General features: G+C 42.4%; 1 protein-coding gene across 3 annotated transcripts in view; it reads right to left on the reverse strand.

The window, feature by feature from the left end:
- The window catches only part of SYNPO2 (synaptopodin 2), a 137450-nt gene extending 135716 nt beyond the window's left edge, over window positions 1-1734 (reverse strand). For 2 of the 3 annotated variants that reach the window (XM_006259658.4, XM_019494909.2), the window contains exon 1: window positions 1479-1734. In XM_006259658.4, the coding sequence (XP_006259720.2) occupies window positions 1479-1583 (105 nt within the window). In that variant the 5' untranslated portion in view covers window positions 1584-1734. The remainder of the gene's footprint in view (window positions 1-1478) is intronic. The other variant, XM_059722094.1, reaches the window with a different exon arrangement.
- Window positions 1735-15035: the final 13301 nt, after the last annotated feature.

Below are 15035 nucleotides of genomic sequence, written 5' to 3' on the forward strand. Positions count from 1 at the left end.
CCTCAAAGTTTTCACTAGATGGCAGGATTCTCTGTCAGCTAGTACTGATAGATTTATTTGGGAAGCAACAGTTGCATGCTAGCAAAAGGCTAGTTTTTCTCATAATATGTTAGAGTATTGTAAAATGTTTAAAAACAAGCATTAATTAGCAATACTAAATTAAAAAAAAAATCCATGATAGTTATGTTTAATAAACTGCAGCTTTACTACTAAATAAAGTTAGTTTTATGGCTGGAAATCATTCAGAGAGAAGAGAATGCCAGATACTATTTCCTTAGTCAAAAAACTGACACAATCATCTATTTTAAAACAAAATAAAATCCTTCACAACTGCATATAATATTTCTGCTGCATTTGAAAAACTAACTGACCCTATTATATAAATGCAGCTGTAATTCGTAAACATATTATCAGCTAAAAGAAACACGGGCTTAAATTACAGAACTAATATAATGCATCAACATACTAAGAATATACCAGTATATCCAGCATTGAGACTATTATAGGATAATGCTTTATATTCCTTTTTATTATTTCGCCTCCAATTGTATGGGCATAAATATATGATAACTCCTGGATTTCAGGTTAACATGGCAGGACACATCATACTCATTAGTTCAAATTCTGTTTTCATACCATTGCAGTCAATGGATTTATCCTGATAACGTATCTATGAGTAGAATATCACCTCCTGTCCAGGAAGACCAAAGGTAGCAACATATATTTACATAGTACCTACTAGCCATGGCAAGCCATAGTCTTTGTACTGAAGTAAAACATTTATTTTAAGCAGACATACTTTTTTTTTCAAATTACAAAGTTGGTTTTCAGAGAGATTTCTTGTAAGTTAAACTTTAAACCTCTATAATTCATTTTCATTTCATTTTATATAGAAAGATCATCTATAGAATGGCCAACAATTTTCAGTATCATTCATGGAATACATACTAGAGCACATTTGACCTCTGCTGAAGCTGTTTCCAGGATAAGCCTCTGGAAGCAGCAATAATTCTCAGGATTCTCAGGATAATGCTTTCCAGGATTCCCAAAATAGTAGGGACATTTTCCCATGCTAAATCATTTATTTTTTCCATGGCAAGACAAGAGAAGGAGTCACAAATGGATGGTCAAGGCAGGTTATGCTATCCAAAACACTTACATTGCAAGACACTGAGCCTCCTCAACAATACCCACTGATTTCAGTGGCAATTGGAAAGATGCATCGATTCCTTTACATGCCTGAAAACAGCACTGGCACTTGTGAGTACCTCTTAAGTACTAATACAAGTGCTTCTTGTAAAGGGCATTTAAAATGATCGGTCTTGCACCTGTAGAGCTGCCTCAACATTTCTGGCAGATTTAAAACTAGCACTACAGTAAAACCCACATGAAGGTTTTAGAGTGAAAAGTCTCATTCAAACAGTCACTTTTTTCCCTCCCTTCAGTCACAACACACAGATAACATCCCTGTAGCCTACCTTGGCGATTTGCAAAGGCTGCTTTTGCTCCTTGCCACCTTGCAGTCTAAAGCCCCAGGGGGCCCCTCCACTCATGGTAATGCAGATATAATCCCCTGTACCCATTTTTCTGGTGCAGTTAGGCCGTATTCATTTGCAGAAGATGGAAAAGTTCTCTGGCAGCGAGAGATATTCACTGAACTTGAGACTTGCCTGCCAGGCAGAGCTAGGGAAGCAGAGCACCACACTGCTGCTCCTGCTGCGTACTGCACTCTCTAACATAGTTATTCACAAGACTGCGAGAGCTGTCTGAGGCTAAAGGCACAGCCCACTGCTTCGTCAGATTTCCATGCTCAGCCCACCTTCAGAGTAAAGTAAAATAACATTGAGGAAATGCACACACAAGCGATGAAGCCATAAGGCTAAAACAGCTATATTTAAACACAAGAGCCTCTGCTTGTGACAGATCAAACCACCAGAGAAAAAGCAGTGTAAATTTCCCAGGGATGATTTAAAACACAAAATTTACTTTTGTAAATGGCACCAGACTTGTTCAGCTTTAATTTCTGGGTTTTTTCAGCTCATGCTTCAAGCAAGGGAGGGAAAAGAAGATATAGAGAAAAAAAATCTCATGGGTTATCTGCATAGATCAGTGGTTTTCAACCTTTTTTTTAAATTTGTGGACCCCTAAAAATGGAGGTGCAGACTCTTTTGGAAATGTTGAATGGAGGTGCAGACCCCTCTGAATTGTAAGTGTGTGTGTATTCACCTACTTTTGATTAATCATATCATCTTTCACAGACCCCTTAGACATAGTACCACAGGTTGAAAACCACTGGCATTGATGATGTCTAGGCTTAGATTCTCATCTGTCCTCAGTATGCACTTGGTAGACCTCTGTGGGGATGTAAAAGAGTTACAACTTCCTGACTCTGGAGCTGGTTGTATCTTGGTCTTATCCCAAGTGCAGTGTAGAGCATTTCCAGGCTCTTGTTCCAGGCACTTCAACCTAGTCATGACTCCATCCTTTTCCTTTCAGGCCCCCCAGCATTTCCATCCCCCTCATGTGGGGAAGGGGAGGAAGCCACAGAGGTGTTATCCAGGAGTTCTAGTGGCACTATCCCTAGATGAATGTTAGCAAAGCAGTCTGCAGAAGAAATGGTTAGTGGGAAATGATCTACCCTGGGATTTGGAAAAGACTGAGGAGTGGGAGGGAAGGGACAAAAGCTCTGAGAAGCTGGGGGTGGGGGGTGCAGGTGGCAGGGCAAGCAGGGACAAGGTGACCACCTGACCCTCCTGCCCACTGCTTTCCCTGCTATTCCTGCTATAGCAGCATAGGAAGGGATGAATTTAAGATGACCCTCCTATAATTAGATTCTATACCTGGAAAATTATTATAAATTTTAAAATTTTCCATATAGAATCTAATTATTGGGAGGTCATTTTAGAGTCAAGATAATCTTCGATTCAAGTAAATTAATAGATGAATTGTTAGAAAATCATACTTGAGGATCACACTCAGAAAGGGATTGGCTGGTGATGACCCTGCTTGAGCAGGGGGGTCAGACAAGATGACTTCATGAGGTCCCATCCAGCCCTACTTTCCTATGATACTGTGATCTTTAGGATAACAGACCTAAGAACCTCAGACTGAAGAGGCCTATTTTCATTATAACTCCATGGAAGCTAATTCTCTTTCCTTTCCCTGGTGTTTTTTCTTTCGCAGTAACAAGGGACTGTTGCTTTTGCAGTAACAAGCAACAATGATCTGTTGCTAAAATATCCAGAATTTTTTTTCTAAGCTTCTGATTTTATAGTATCTTGAGGACAAAATATTTGGATGTCTAGAGAGACCGCACAAGTGAAAATTACTCCTTCCAATTACAACAGCATAGCATTAGCATATAGCTGTAAAATGTTTTGTAAGTGATCTAGGAGAAAATTAGTATCTTAAGATAGTGAAGCTCAGACTCTACCCTGTCTTCACATTTAAGAACTTTTGTGATGAAGCAATGTAGTTTTTGTACATTTAATAATGGTGAGGGCACCCAGGGCAATTAAGTTAGGTTTTTAATAATTTAAGCAAAATAATAGATAAAATCTTATCTCCCCATATCTGATTTTCTGCATGGCAGAATGGGGACAGTGTAAAATACATACACTACAGAAGTCCATCATTGCACGCATCTGTGTTAGGCTAATCCCATAATTGAATTGGGAGCTTGTACTCGGACAGAGCTATTTTTATCTCTTTTGACTATATAAGAGAACTGTGTAAAACTCTTAGCTGGACAGAACCACTTTTAATCATTATCCTTCAGTGAATAATGATTCCAAAAGTAACTAAAATCTAGAAATCAGCTGAATTTATTGCATACCACACAAGAGTCACTGCTATAATGCCTGCCCAAAACCAAAAAAATGATACCTTTTATTAGACCAGCTGGAAATTGGTCTAATAAAAGGTATTATTTTAGAACCAAGAGTTCTAGTTTTTTGTAGGCCCAAGGCAAGAACATCTGGGCTTTCCTTGCTGGTGTGCCTGAAATCCAGTAGTGTGATTAAGGCACTAAACATTAGAGTTGACTTGGGGGTGCAAAAATAGCAGCCACTGCTGGCCTTGCTGCTGTTGCCCAGCAGGCAAAACTGCCCAGTTACATCTGTTTATTGCCTTTTTAGGCAACAAGAGAAAGGGGTACATGATAATAGGAATCAGCAGAACCTGCATGCCTGTCAAGCATTCCACAATTTCTTTAAAAAACATTGGTTTTCTACAGTTTTCCAAAACACAAAAGTAAAATATCAGGTTTGGGGGTCATCCCTATAGAGTATATCAGTATTGATGTAATATGCTGCTAGATTATATCTAGGGGCCTACTGAAATTGTGATGTTGAGAATTTTGCAGAAATTGTAAAATCCAGCACTCCCTGCAAAAATTGGCAATGTCTGTAAATTCTGTCAAGAAAAGAGAGAAAACTTACTGAAAATAAGTCCTCATGGTCCTGTGGCCTGGCTGCAAAGCCCGCTGGGGGGGAAAGTGCACAGCCCGCTGTGGGGGGCTGCCAGAATGAAGGGTAGCCCAAGATGGCTTGGTTGAGAGGTCTGCCTGTCATGTGTCCCCTCTCCACCCCACCAATTGGGAACAAGAGGTGGGGCCACATGATGGACAACCCTTGCAACCAATCAGCGGTGAGGGGAGAAAGCAGAAACTATCTTGGACTGCCTTTCATGCTGGCAGCCCCCTCCCACCTTCCCCCTGGTGTGCTGCACAGCCAGACCACAGCACCTTCTGCTGGCTCCCTCTGGGGAGCCAGCATTTTATTTTCAGTAAGTTTTCTCTTGATTGGGGCAGATTTTTCAGACTTTTCTTGCTTTTGCAGGCAATGCTGGATTTCACAATTTCCACAAATCCTGATTTCGGTAGGTCCCTAGATATAACAGACAGCCCTCACAGCCATTCAGTGGTGAGGGGTGGGGCCACTGAGGCCCCTTGGCTAATCAGAGGTATGGGGGGGGGGGGGGGGTCCTGCTATGACCAGCCTATGAAAATGGCAGCTAACTTCACAATCTCCCTGCAAAATCAGCCAGCCACCTCCTCAAGTTGGATAGACCCATAATTATATCTTCGGAAGTCTAGTGGGTGATGTAATATTTTACTTCCTTTAGCATAGGTAACATGAAATGTCAATACTGGTATAGACCTCCTTTAGATCTTTAAAGAAAAATACTGTTTTCTCCCTGAGTTTATTAATACATGATGTCTGGTACAGCTGCTCCAGAGAAAGTAGTGGGAATAAAATACTGCCAGACATTTAAGAAGTAACTCTTGACTAATACAACTTGACCAAGGCACGGACACTAAGAGAGGGTTTTGAATCTCAGTCCTGTCAGCGTTTTGAATCTCAGTCCATCCAACAGAGAAGGAGGAGGCAGTTAAAAATTTATTAGCAGTTGTTTGTCACTTCTGCATGAATTCACAATCTGAATAAATTAAGAAGGAAAAAAGTGCATGAATGGAAGAGAAAGCCAGAGATAGAGGCTTCAGAGTTGTGTTTCCAGCTCTGCCACTGTCTGTCAGTTGATTTTGGTTCTAACTTACTTGGCTTCTTTATGCTGAAGTTTCTCTACCTGTTAAAAATGGCAAATGTATTCTGCTGTGAATTACTGATTCACGTTGCTTATTACTTGGGAATGTTCAGAAGACCAGTATTCATGTTCAGAAGTTAAATGTTTCATCATTGTTAGTCAATCGTACTGTTTGTTAGAAAATTCATAGTAGATGATGCATGATACAACAATTATTTGCTGTTTGCCTTTTGCTCTGTTTATCTTTTTAAATGGTTTGTCACTCAATCAGGGAAGAAAAATAGAATCCCATAGCTTACATAACAACTGACATATTGAGTTGTTTGAGGCAAAGTGGCTTATTCTACCTATATATTGCTCCATGCTCTGGTTTCAGTATGTCAGCCAGTGGACAGTGGTGTTGCTTAGAGTGCCTGCTGTGAGCCCTGAAATGTCCCAATTGAAGAACTTGCTAGAGACAGACATTCAAAAAGCCTGACCCTGAATTGATTCAGTCTCTGCAGGTTAGTCTAACCAGTTTACAGGTGGATAGATGTTCAGCACATGCCTCCAGTGGCTCAAGCCAGATGCCTGGGAGTACTAGAGCAGCTCTCCCTGGTTTATGTGCAATGAATGCCTTTTCTGTTACAGGTTTAAACCAGTTTCTGATCACTTAAATTGGTTTGTGCATAGGCAATGTGTAGGGTGGGCATGGGGGGAGGGCGGGGCACGTGCCCCCCCGAGATTGGTCACCACTGCTGCCGCCAGCTTCTGCTGGCGGTCACTGCTCATCACCCTATCCCCCCGCCACCACCACTGGCTTCTGTGGGTGGTCGCTGCTCGCTACTGCCGGCTTCTGCGGGCAGTCACTGATTGCTGCTCACCACTTGCAACCCCCTCCCCCGCTGCCACTACTGCAGCCGCCAGCTTCTGTAGATGGTGGCCACGCACTACCTCACCGCTGACACTGCCACCCACAAATTGTGCCCCCCAGTCTCGGGAGGCACCAGTCGTTCTTCGATTTATGTGTAATGTCTGTCCCTAATGGCATCTTAAATATTTTAAATGCATTTAATTGTTTCTGCTAGATAGCAAAACAGTGTTGGAGTACACAAATTTTCCTAGATGCAGTTGGAGAAAAGTCATTTCCTCTATGACTGGTAAAGGCAACTGTCAGGGGAGACTGCGTACTCGGTCTGGAGGATTGGCAGGTATTAGCTCTCCAGGAAAAAAGGAAGCTGTAAGAGCAACACATAATGATGACAGTAGCTGTTGACTCTTTTCTAACCTGAAGCATGTCCAATAGGACTTCTTTACTAGGAATGAAAGATAGGATTCTTGTTCTGCCATGACAACAGAAGCAAATTATATCTTCAATTCTCTGGAAAGTGCAGTTCTATATAGGAGGATTCAGTTCATATGACTTATGTTTTTCAGACAGCATTTGGAACATGTAACACAGTGAGGAAAACATAGGCTGTGAATAACATATTCTGATAATATAGAAGTAAAAAACTTGCTACATCTCAAGGAAATAATATTCAATGAGCACTAACAACCACCATTTACCATATATGACTTTCTTTCATGCATAAGCATTTGTATCCTGTATTTAATGTGAGTCATATCTTTTTCCACATTCTCTGCATCCTTTGGGATTTCTGCACCACTGGCTGAAAATCAAGAGTCTTGATGAAGGCCGAGTAATCCACGCTTATGAAATTTGTACAAGATAAAATGGAGACTCATATTACATGCTTGTTCAGATAATTTATCCAAGCCTGCCGAAAGATTTAAAAATAATAGCAGCTTAGCCCAACTGATCATTGTCCGTCACTAAAAGGATATTGTCTACCAACAAGAGAGTATATACTTTAAATGCCTGGTTATGGCTTTGTTGAAAGAAATGATGAAAGTAGTAGTTGCTGTGATAAACTATAAAACTCTCTAGACTTGTAAACATGATGATGTAAAATCCATACTGAAACAAGACTGGAACCCAGGAAGCAATGGTAACATTTATATTTCCCCGAAGCTGTTCTAATACGTCAATAACCTTAGTGAATGATACCTGCCAAGACGCACCTAAAAAAAGAGTTTATGATTGCTTTTTTGGACATAAATCTATTCCACCATCATTGGCAAAACAGTACCTAATCTTAGATAAGAATTAGGCCTGTGTATGAAAGAGCCAAAATGGAAAAGCTGATGTCAAAAAACTCCTCTGGCTTATCTGTCTTTGAAAATTCACCAGTCACAAGATTTAACAGATTGGTCTTCACGTGTCATCTTTGTAAAGCTTTTTTTCTTCAGTACTGTACTGTTCAAGTGATCTGAAACACCTTCATTACTGATGGAGTTCTGCAAAATCAATTTTCAGCCAGATCTTCAGTTCCTTAAAGGAGCCAGTATATGCCTTTTCACTGTCAGGAGAATTGGCAGTGAAGAGGCAAAAGCTTTTAGCGTAATATCTTTTAAATTGTTTAATAATTATAAGGAAAAGACCTTTAAACATATTAGCAGTTGTATGGGACAAAAGGATGATTAATAAAATCACACCCACATTATTTAGAAAACCATGGAATAAAATCTCATCAAATTGAAGCAAAAGTGGTTTTCTAAATGATGTTTTATCTGATAAAATGTCTTCGTCATGCAAGCTAACCTTTTCTTGAATACCATTTTAATTTGTGTCCAAAAACCTATTCCCTCACAACAGAACAAATGCAGCAGATACAAGCAAATTGTGAAATTATAGCTAAATGCTGTGTATTCCAAGTCTTATATAGGCAAAAAGATGTTTTTTGCTTAATTCCTGTTTTTGATTTCTGTCACCTGACTTTAAAGATAAAAAACCCTTTAGTGTTTTTCCTCCAATAAGAAGAAACAAAGAACAGAGCCACAGTTAAATGATTCAGTTTTCAAAAAAGGTAGAAACTGGGAGGCAAAATAAATGTTGAACAAATTTTCAAATATACAGCTCCACTTAGATAACACTCATTAAAGCTGATTGCATTTAATTTTCCCCCTCACATTCCTCTTATACAGCACAAGAAATTAATGGAGTCCAGATGTTATGATTCTGTGATTAACTTTGCAATGCACTCAAAACAAAGGAAGACATGCTAGTAGAAGACAAATACTGATTTAGGTACACCAACATTAAAAGTGTGCTGCCAGGGTCTTTATGTAAAAAATTATGAAAAGAACAATAATAATAATAACAAATAACAATAGCAAACACAATAACTACTAAGAGTAGCAATAAAAACAACAAAATATCTAGGTAACCACTGACATGGAAGGTGACCCAGCACCTACAATAAGCCAGACTGGGATGTATGCTGGTGAGCAATGAATCAAATGAGTACAATGAGAAACTCCTCTCCGTTCCATTCTAAAGTCTTCAGAATATGGCCTAAAAAGGGAATTCATATTTCATACCCATTAGGGCTGGAAAGGACCTCAGAAGATCATCGAGTCCAGCCCCCTGCCCAAAGGGCAGGAAGTCAGCTGGGGTCATAGGATCCCAGCAAGATAAGCATCCAGTTTGCTCTTGAAGGTGTTCAATGTAGGTGCTTGAACCACCTCCGATGGCAGGCTGTTCCAGACCTTGGGGGCTTGGACAGTAAAGAAATTCTTCCTTATGTCCAGCCTGAAACGGTCTTGTAGTAGTTTATGACTGTTCGACCTAGTCGTCATCCCTTGGGACGCTCTGGTGAACAAACGTTCCCCCAGACACTGGTGGTCACCCCTGATAAACTTATAGGTGGCCATCAGATCACCCCTGAGCCTGCGCTTTTCCAGGCTAAAGAGACCCAGGGCTCTCAGCCTGTCATCGTAGGGTCTGTTTCCCTGACCTCTGATCATGCGCGTGGCTCTTCTCTGGACTCTCTCAAGCTTCTCCACATCCTTTTTGAACTGTGGAGCCCAAAACTGGATGCAGTACTCCAGCTGCGGCCTCACCAAGGCCGAGTACAAGGGGAGAATGACGTCCCGGGATTTGCTTGAGAAGCATCTATGGATGCAAGCCAGCGTTTTGGTCGCTTTACTAGCTGCAGCATTGCACTGCAGGCTCATGTTCATCTTGTGGTCAATGATGACCCCCAAGTCTCTTTCTTCCACAGTGCTAGCCAACATAGCACTGCCGAGCCTATAAGGATGCTGTGGGTTTTTCTTCCCAAGGTGGAGAACCTTGCATTTATCAGAGTTGAACACCATCAGATTCTCATCTGCCCACTTGCTGAGCCAGTCCAGGTCAGCCTGGATCACCCACCTGTCTTCTGGTGTGGATGCTTTGCCCCAAAGTTTGGTGTCATCGGCAAACTTGGCCAGTCCGCTTCTGACTCCAGTGTCCACATCATTAATGATGTTGAACAGTATGGGTCCAAGGACAGAGCCTTGGGGGACACCACTGGTCACAGGACACCATGATGAGTGACTTCCATCAATTACTACCCTCTGGGTCCGACCACGGAGCCAATTTTCCAGCCAGTGGATCGTGGAGGACCCAAGGCGACAATTGGCCAGTTTCTCCAAGAGGCGATCATGGGAAACCAGATCGAAGGCTTTTTTGAAGTCAAGATATATGACATCAATCTCTTCTCCCTTGTCCAGGTGATAGGTCACCAGGTCATAAAAGGAAATGAGATTGGTCAAGCAAAACCTACCCGCAACAAACCCATGCTGGCTATCCCTTAAGATGTTGGCGTCCTCCAGTCCATTAAGGATTGCCTCTTTAATAAACTTTTCTAAGATCTTCCCTGGGATAGAAGTCAGGCTGATGGTCCTATAGTTAGCCAGATCCACTTTCCTCCCTTTCTTGAAGATAAGCACCACATTGGCCTTCTTCCAGTCTTCGGGCACTTCACCAGAGTGCCAAGAGTTTTCAAAGATCCATGCTAGAGGCTGGGCTATGATGCTCGCCAGCTCCTTGAGTACCCTGGGGTGAAGATTGTCAGGGCCGGCTGACTTGAAGGTATCCAGCTTCTCAAGATGTTCCTTCACGAAGTCAGCATTTATGGAGGGCAGGGGCTCACCCTCACCCGGACTTCCCTGTCCCGTAGCGGGCATGGGCGTCCCATGGGACTGATGAAAGACCGACGCAAAGTACCTATTTAATAGGTTGGCTTTTTCCTGGGCATCAGTTGTCAGTTGCCCCATCTGGTTCAGCAGGGGTCCAATGTTGCCCCTGCTTTTCCTCTGGCTCCCCACATATCTGAAAAAGGACTTTTTATTGTCCTTGATGCTCAAAGCTAGTTGGAGTACAGTTGCAGCCTTGGCTTTCCTGGTATGTTCCCTACAGGACCAGACCAGCGCAGAATAATCCTCCTTGGAGGTGACTCCCATCCTCCATCCTTTGTAGGCCTTTCTTTTTAGCCTCAGGAGGTCTGCTAGGTCCCTAGAGATTATTTGGATTATTCTTCTTTAGTTGTTTAGGATTGATGAGGTACACATTTAGGATTGTTTCTGTCTCAAATTTCTTTATTCAAAATTAAATAATGTCAAATAATATACACTAGGAAAACCAGAGAAAAGTTTTAGATCTGAATCTCTAAAGCAGTGATTTTCAACCACAGTGCTGTGTAATACCCTGTAATTTTTCTGCAGTCAAAAAATGAGTGAAAACTAAGAGCTGGCATTTTCTGAGGGGTACCTCAAGTTTAAAAGGTTAAGAACCACTCCCTTAAGCTAGGGACAGAAATTACACATAAATCAGCATAAGTGATGGGAAACCAGTTCAAATCTGTAACACAACAGAAGTTCAGTGCATATAAACTGTTTTCAAAATGGCCAAAACTGGTGTAACAGACTGCCAATGTGGGCTCACCAGATTGGCTTGAGATGCTTACCCTGGACTAGAAACAGTGCCTGTGAACTCTGAGCAACCCCAAGGGTGGAGCAGGGGAGCCCTGCCCTGTGGAAAAGGAGAAGCCAGTTGAAAAAAGGGGTTTTCAATCCCCTCATTCGCATGGAAGGGGGATGGCCGGGGTTGGGGGTCCGCCACCCTGAGCCCTGGTTGGCCGGTTTGCAAGCCAGGGAGGGACTGCTGGAGGGGATAAAAGCAGCAGCCGAACTGGCATGGGGGCTGCTGACAGTGACTCTGGGGAATGACGCAGGAGGCCTAAGAAGAGCTCAGGTGAGCTGACCCAGAAGAGGGAGCAGAGAGATCCCTCTGAAGAGCCTTGAAGGCCCTGGGAGAAGAAGGCAGCAGCAGTCGGCCGTGCCTTCAGCCCTGCAGCAGAGAGGAAGCAGCGGCCAGGGCTTGGGGCAGACAGCTGGTGCCCCAAGGCCCCATCGCAGTGTGCTGGACATGCCGGGCATCCCAGAGGCTAAGGGTGACAGTCAGCCCCCACTCCACTGCGGAGAAGAAGCAGCAGCCGAGAGCTCAGGCAGCAATCTTATCCAGAGCAGGGAGCTGGGCCGGTGAGTTGAGGAAACCCCTTACCTTCCCTGGGGAAGAGGTATAGTAGCAGGCAAGGCATTGGGATCCTGAGGAGCAGCAGAGCGCCAGGACAAGGGTCCTTGGGAGCTTGGGGAACAGGCCGGCGCTCGGAGTGGGATTGGCGAGCTGCGAGGCATGTGGGGTACCTGGCCAGTCATCTGGAGCAGGGGTTTAGAGCAATGAACCTTGGGAGCTGCCTGTGCTCCTGACCCTCTGCCTCTGACTGCCCCAGAGGGGACTCAGTCCTGTCCCTTATTCTGCAGCTGATTGTCATCAGATGGAGTCCCTGACCTTTGTGCTTGGGTCATGCTGATTGCTGCAGGAGCCTACTCTGTTGCTTGTTGCTTGCCTTTTTGGTTGCCACAGTGGGTTACCCTTCAGCCTCTTTGAGGGGGGTTGGGGTTTGATACAATTTGATTACTGCAGACCAGAAGAGTCTACACTGGTGCAGTCTGTTGCTTATTGGGAAACCTGTTGGAGCTTCTGGAAGCAAGCACCCTGCTTCCTTGCTGTAGCATCTCAACAGTGACTGAAAGCTGCCAGTTACCCTACCTGTGGTTCTTGAGTCAAGGGTTGACTAATGCATTCTGGTTTGTTTTGCCATTTAAGTTCACTTGTAAATAACCTTTCCTATTATTCTTGTTTTGTAAATAAAATGTAATAGTTAAATCAGTTAAGTGTTAGACCTTCTTGGGACCATGGGCTGCTCTATGGGGAGCGGTGGCCAGCTGGAAAGTAAATTGGTGCTGGCCAGAAATGCTGCCCCACTCTCACCACACCATCCCTGATATTTGGGCAGGGGTGGCAACTATTGGGCCACCACTTGGGTTACATTGGTTTAAGATAAACCTGGATGGATGTAGTACCAGACTTAACTAATTTAGGTTAAGTTGGTTTATTGAACTTCTGTCCCAGATTCCCTCCATATTCAAGTTAACTGACAGTCTCCCAACATCCCAGGATGCTTTACACCTCCCCTGAAAGCTCCCCCTTGCAGGGTGGGTGGCCTAGCTTTGGCCCACACTGTCTGCTCCAACCAAGCAGGGAGGCATGCTCTAGCACCCCCAAACTTCTGGCCAGGGCCACTGCGGGCACATGGCTGCATTTCTGGAATCAAAAAAGAATGTGTATTCACTTGTTCAATCTATGCAGGTTAGACTAACCTGCAAAGATTGGATAGAGTCTGTACATATCCATTGAGACTCACTTTCTTAGATAACAGCTTTCTAAGACACCCTTGATAACATTTTAGAACTTTAAAGACTTCTTCCTCTAAACTAAAATTCACAAGCTTTTGATGGCAAGTTGTGAAAAGATTGCAACTCTGTAGTCTGCCTTGTGGATGTAAAAGTGCAGAACTTTGAAAATGACAATCATCTTCCTGGTCCAACCTTTGTTCCAAGAAAAAAATTTAATTTGCTACTGGTTTGTGCCAGAAATACGTGACCAGCTTTCCTTTACTGATTCAAATGAGCACATCAGCATTTTGGGCAGTAGAAAAAAGCCAAAATTTTACCTATTTGTTCAGTCTCACCCTTGCATTCCCCATCAGCTGTGAAAGAGGGTGGATGGGGGTAGAGAGCTAACTGATGCAGGCATATCACATGTAGAAATAAGGACATTATATCCCCCTACATGGTAGAGTAAGTTCTAGTCACAATCATGCATTTGTTATCAAGTTCAAGTAGCTCAGTGGGAGATTTGAATTGATGCATATAAAGATTAGCAGCATTCATTTTTATTAGGCAGGTATATCTTAGTTATAAATCATTATACCAACAGCTGTATAGTGTTCAATGTAGGTGTGTGACAAAACAAGTCAACTATGTTCAGTTGGAAACTGAAAGTGCCTACCAGGAGGACACTTCACTTTCCCCCACTGCATCTAGAATTCAGGTCTATAGATGCAAGTTTGGAGGACTATTTGAACCAGAACCCAAGATTAGTTCCTTTTGAGGTTTTCCCAGCACTACCTAGAACAAGCTCATTTTGCTCAGGAGATATTTTGGGACTTGTGGTAAATGAAATACTATTTATTTCATGTTGACTTTTTTGAGAAGAAAAGTCTAAGTTTGATACCACTAGTTGGGTAAATTTTTGCTGGAAGTATCCAAAAACCAGAAATATATTTATATTCCTTAATATAGCCAGTTTTTGTAAAAGCTTTTTATTTTGAATTGAATACGGTATAAAGTAGTGTACTGTGTTCACATAAAACCTCACCCTGCCCTTTGAATTACGATTGAAGGTGGAGGTTAATTAACACAAGACCTTTTATCTAGCTATTCATCTTTGGGTGATCAGCTTTTATAACCTAGCCTGAAAGAACTCACTACAAACATTTCATTACTATCTCATATACTAAAATAAATATCCTGAGCTAACCTCTGCTCTGATGTACTACCCTGGTGCAAATCTAAAGTAACCCTATCACCTTTAGTAGAACAACTCTAAATTTTAAATGATGTAACTGAGTGAAGAATGGTTTATTAAACTCTGAGTGACCCTACTCAACTGAATGTTTTACACTAGCTGGTGATTATATACCAGCTCTGAATCTCTAGCTTTTAACTTTGTTTTCAAAGAAACACACTATGTCAGGACATTTGCACGTATGCCAGTTGGTGTCAAAGTGGTCCGTTCACTGGATACTGTTCTATTAAATTAGAGTGTGTGATTTCTGTGAATAACCAGTACTAAGTAGAGACGTTAGTAGATAATTCTACTTAAGTATTAAAAGCAAATGTTGCTCTTGAAAGTTTCAAGGATCTAACTCATCACTAGCAATAACGGGCACAATTCTCACTGAAGGAACTGGAACTGGGGAGACGGGGTATAGCTTTAGATGAGGCCTTGAGAAACTTGCCATAAATTTACCATGTAACTTTGTGTGAATCATTTAACCTCTTCAAGTCATAGTTCCCTGATGGTGAAATGGGGAAAATAACATTTTTCCTAAGACCTTATTTCCCATCTTGTCTATTCGCTCAAGACTGGGATGACATTTTACACTGTGTATGTATATAGCTTCTAACATCATGGATCCTCATCTCTCTGGAACTCATAA

The sequence above is a fragment of the Alligator mississippiensis genome, chromosome 2, assembly GCF_030867095.1.
Source record: "Alligator mississippiensis isolate rAllMis1 chromosome 2, rAllMis1, whole genome shotgun sequence".
NCBI classification, from domain to species: domain Eukaryota; kingdom Metazoa; phylum Chordata; order Crocodylia; family Alligatoridae; genus Alligator; species Alligator mississippiensis.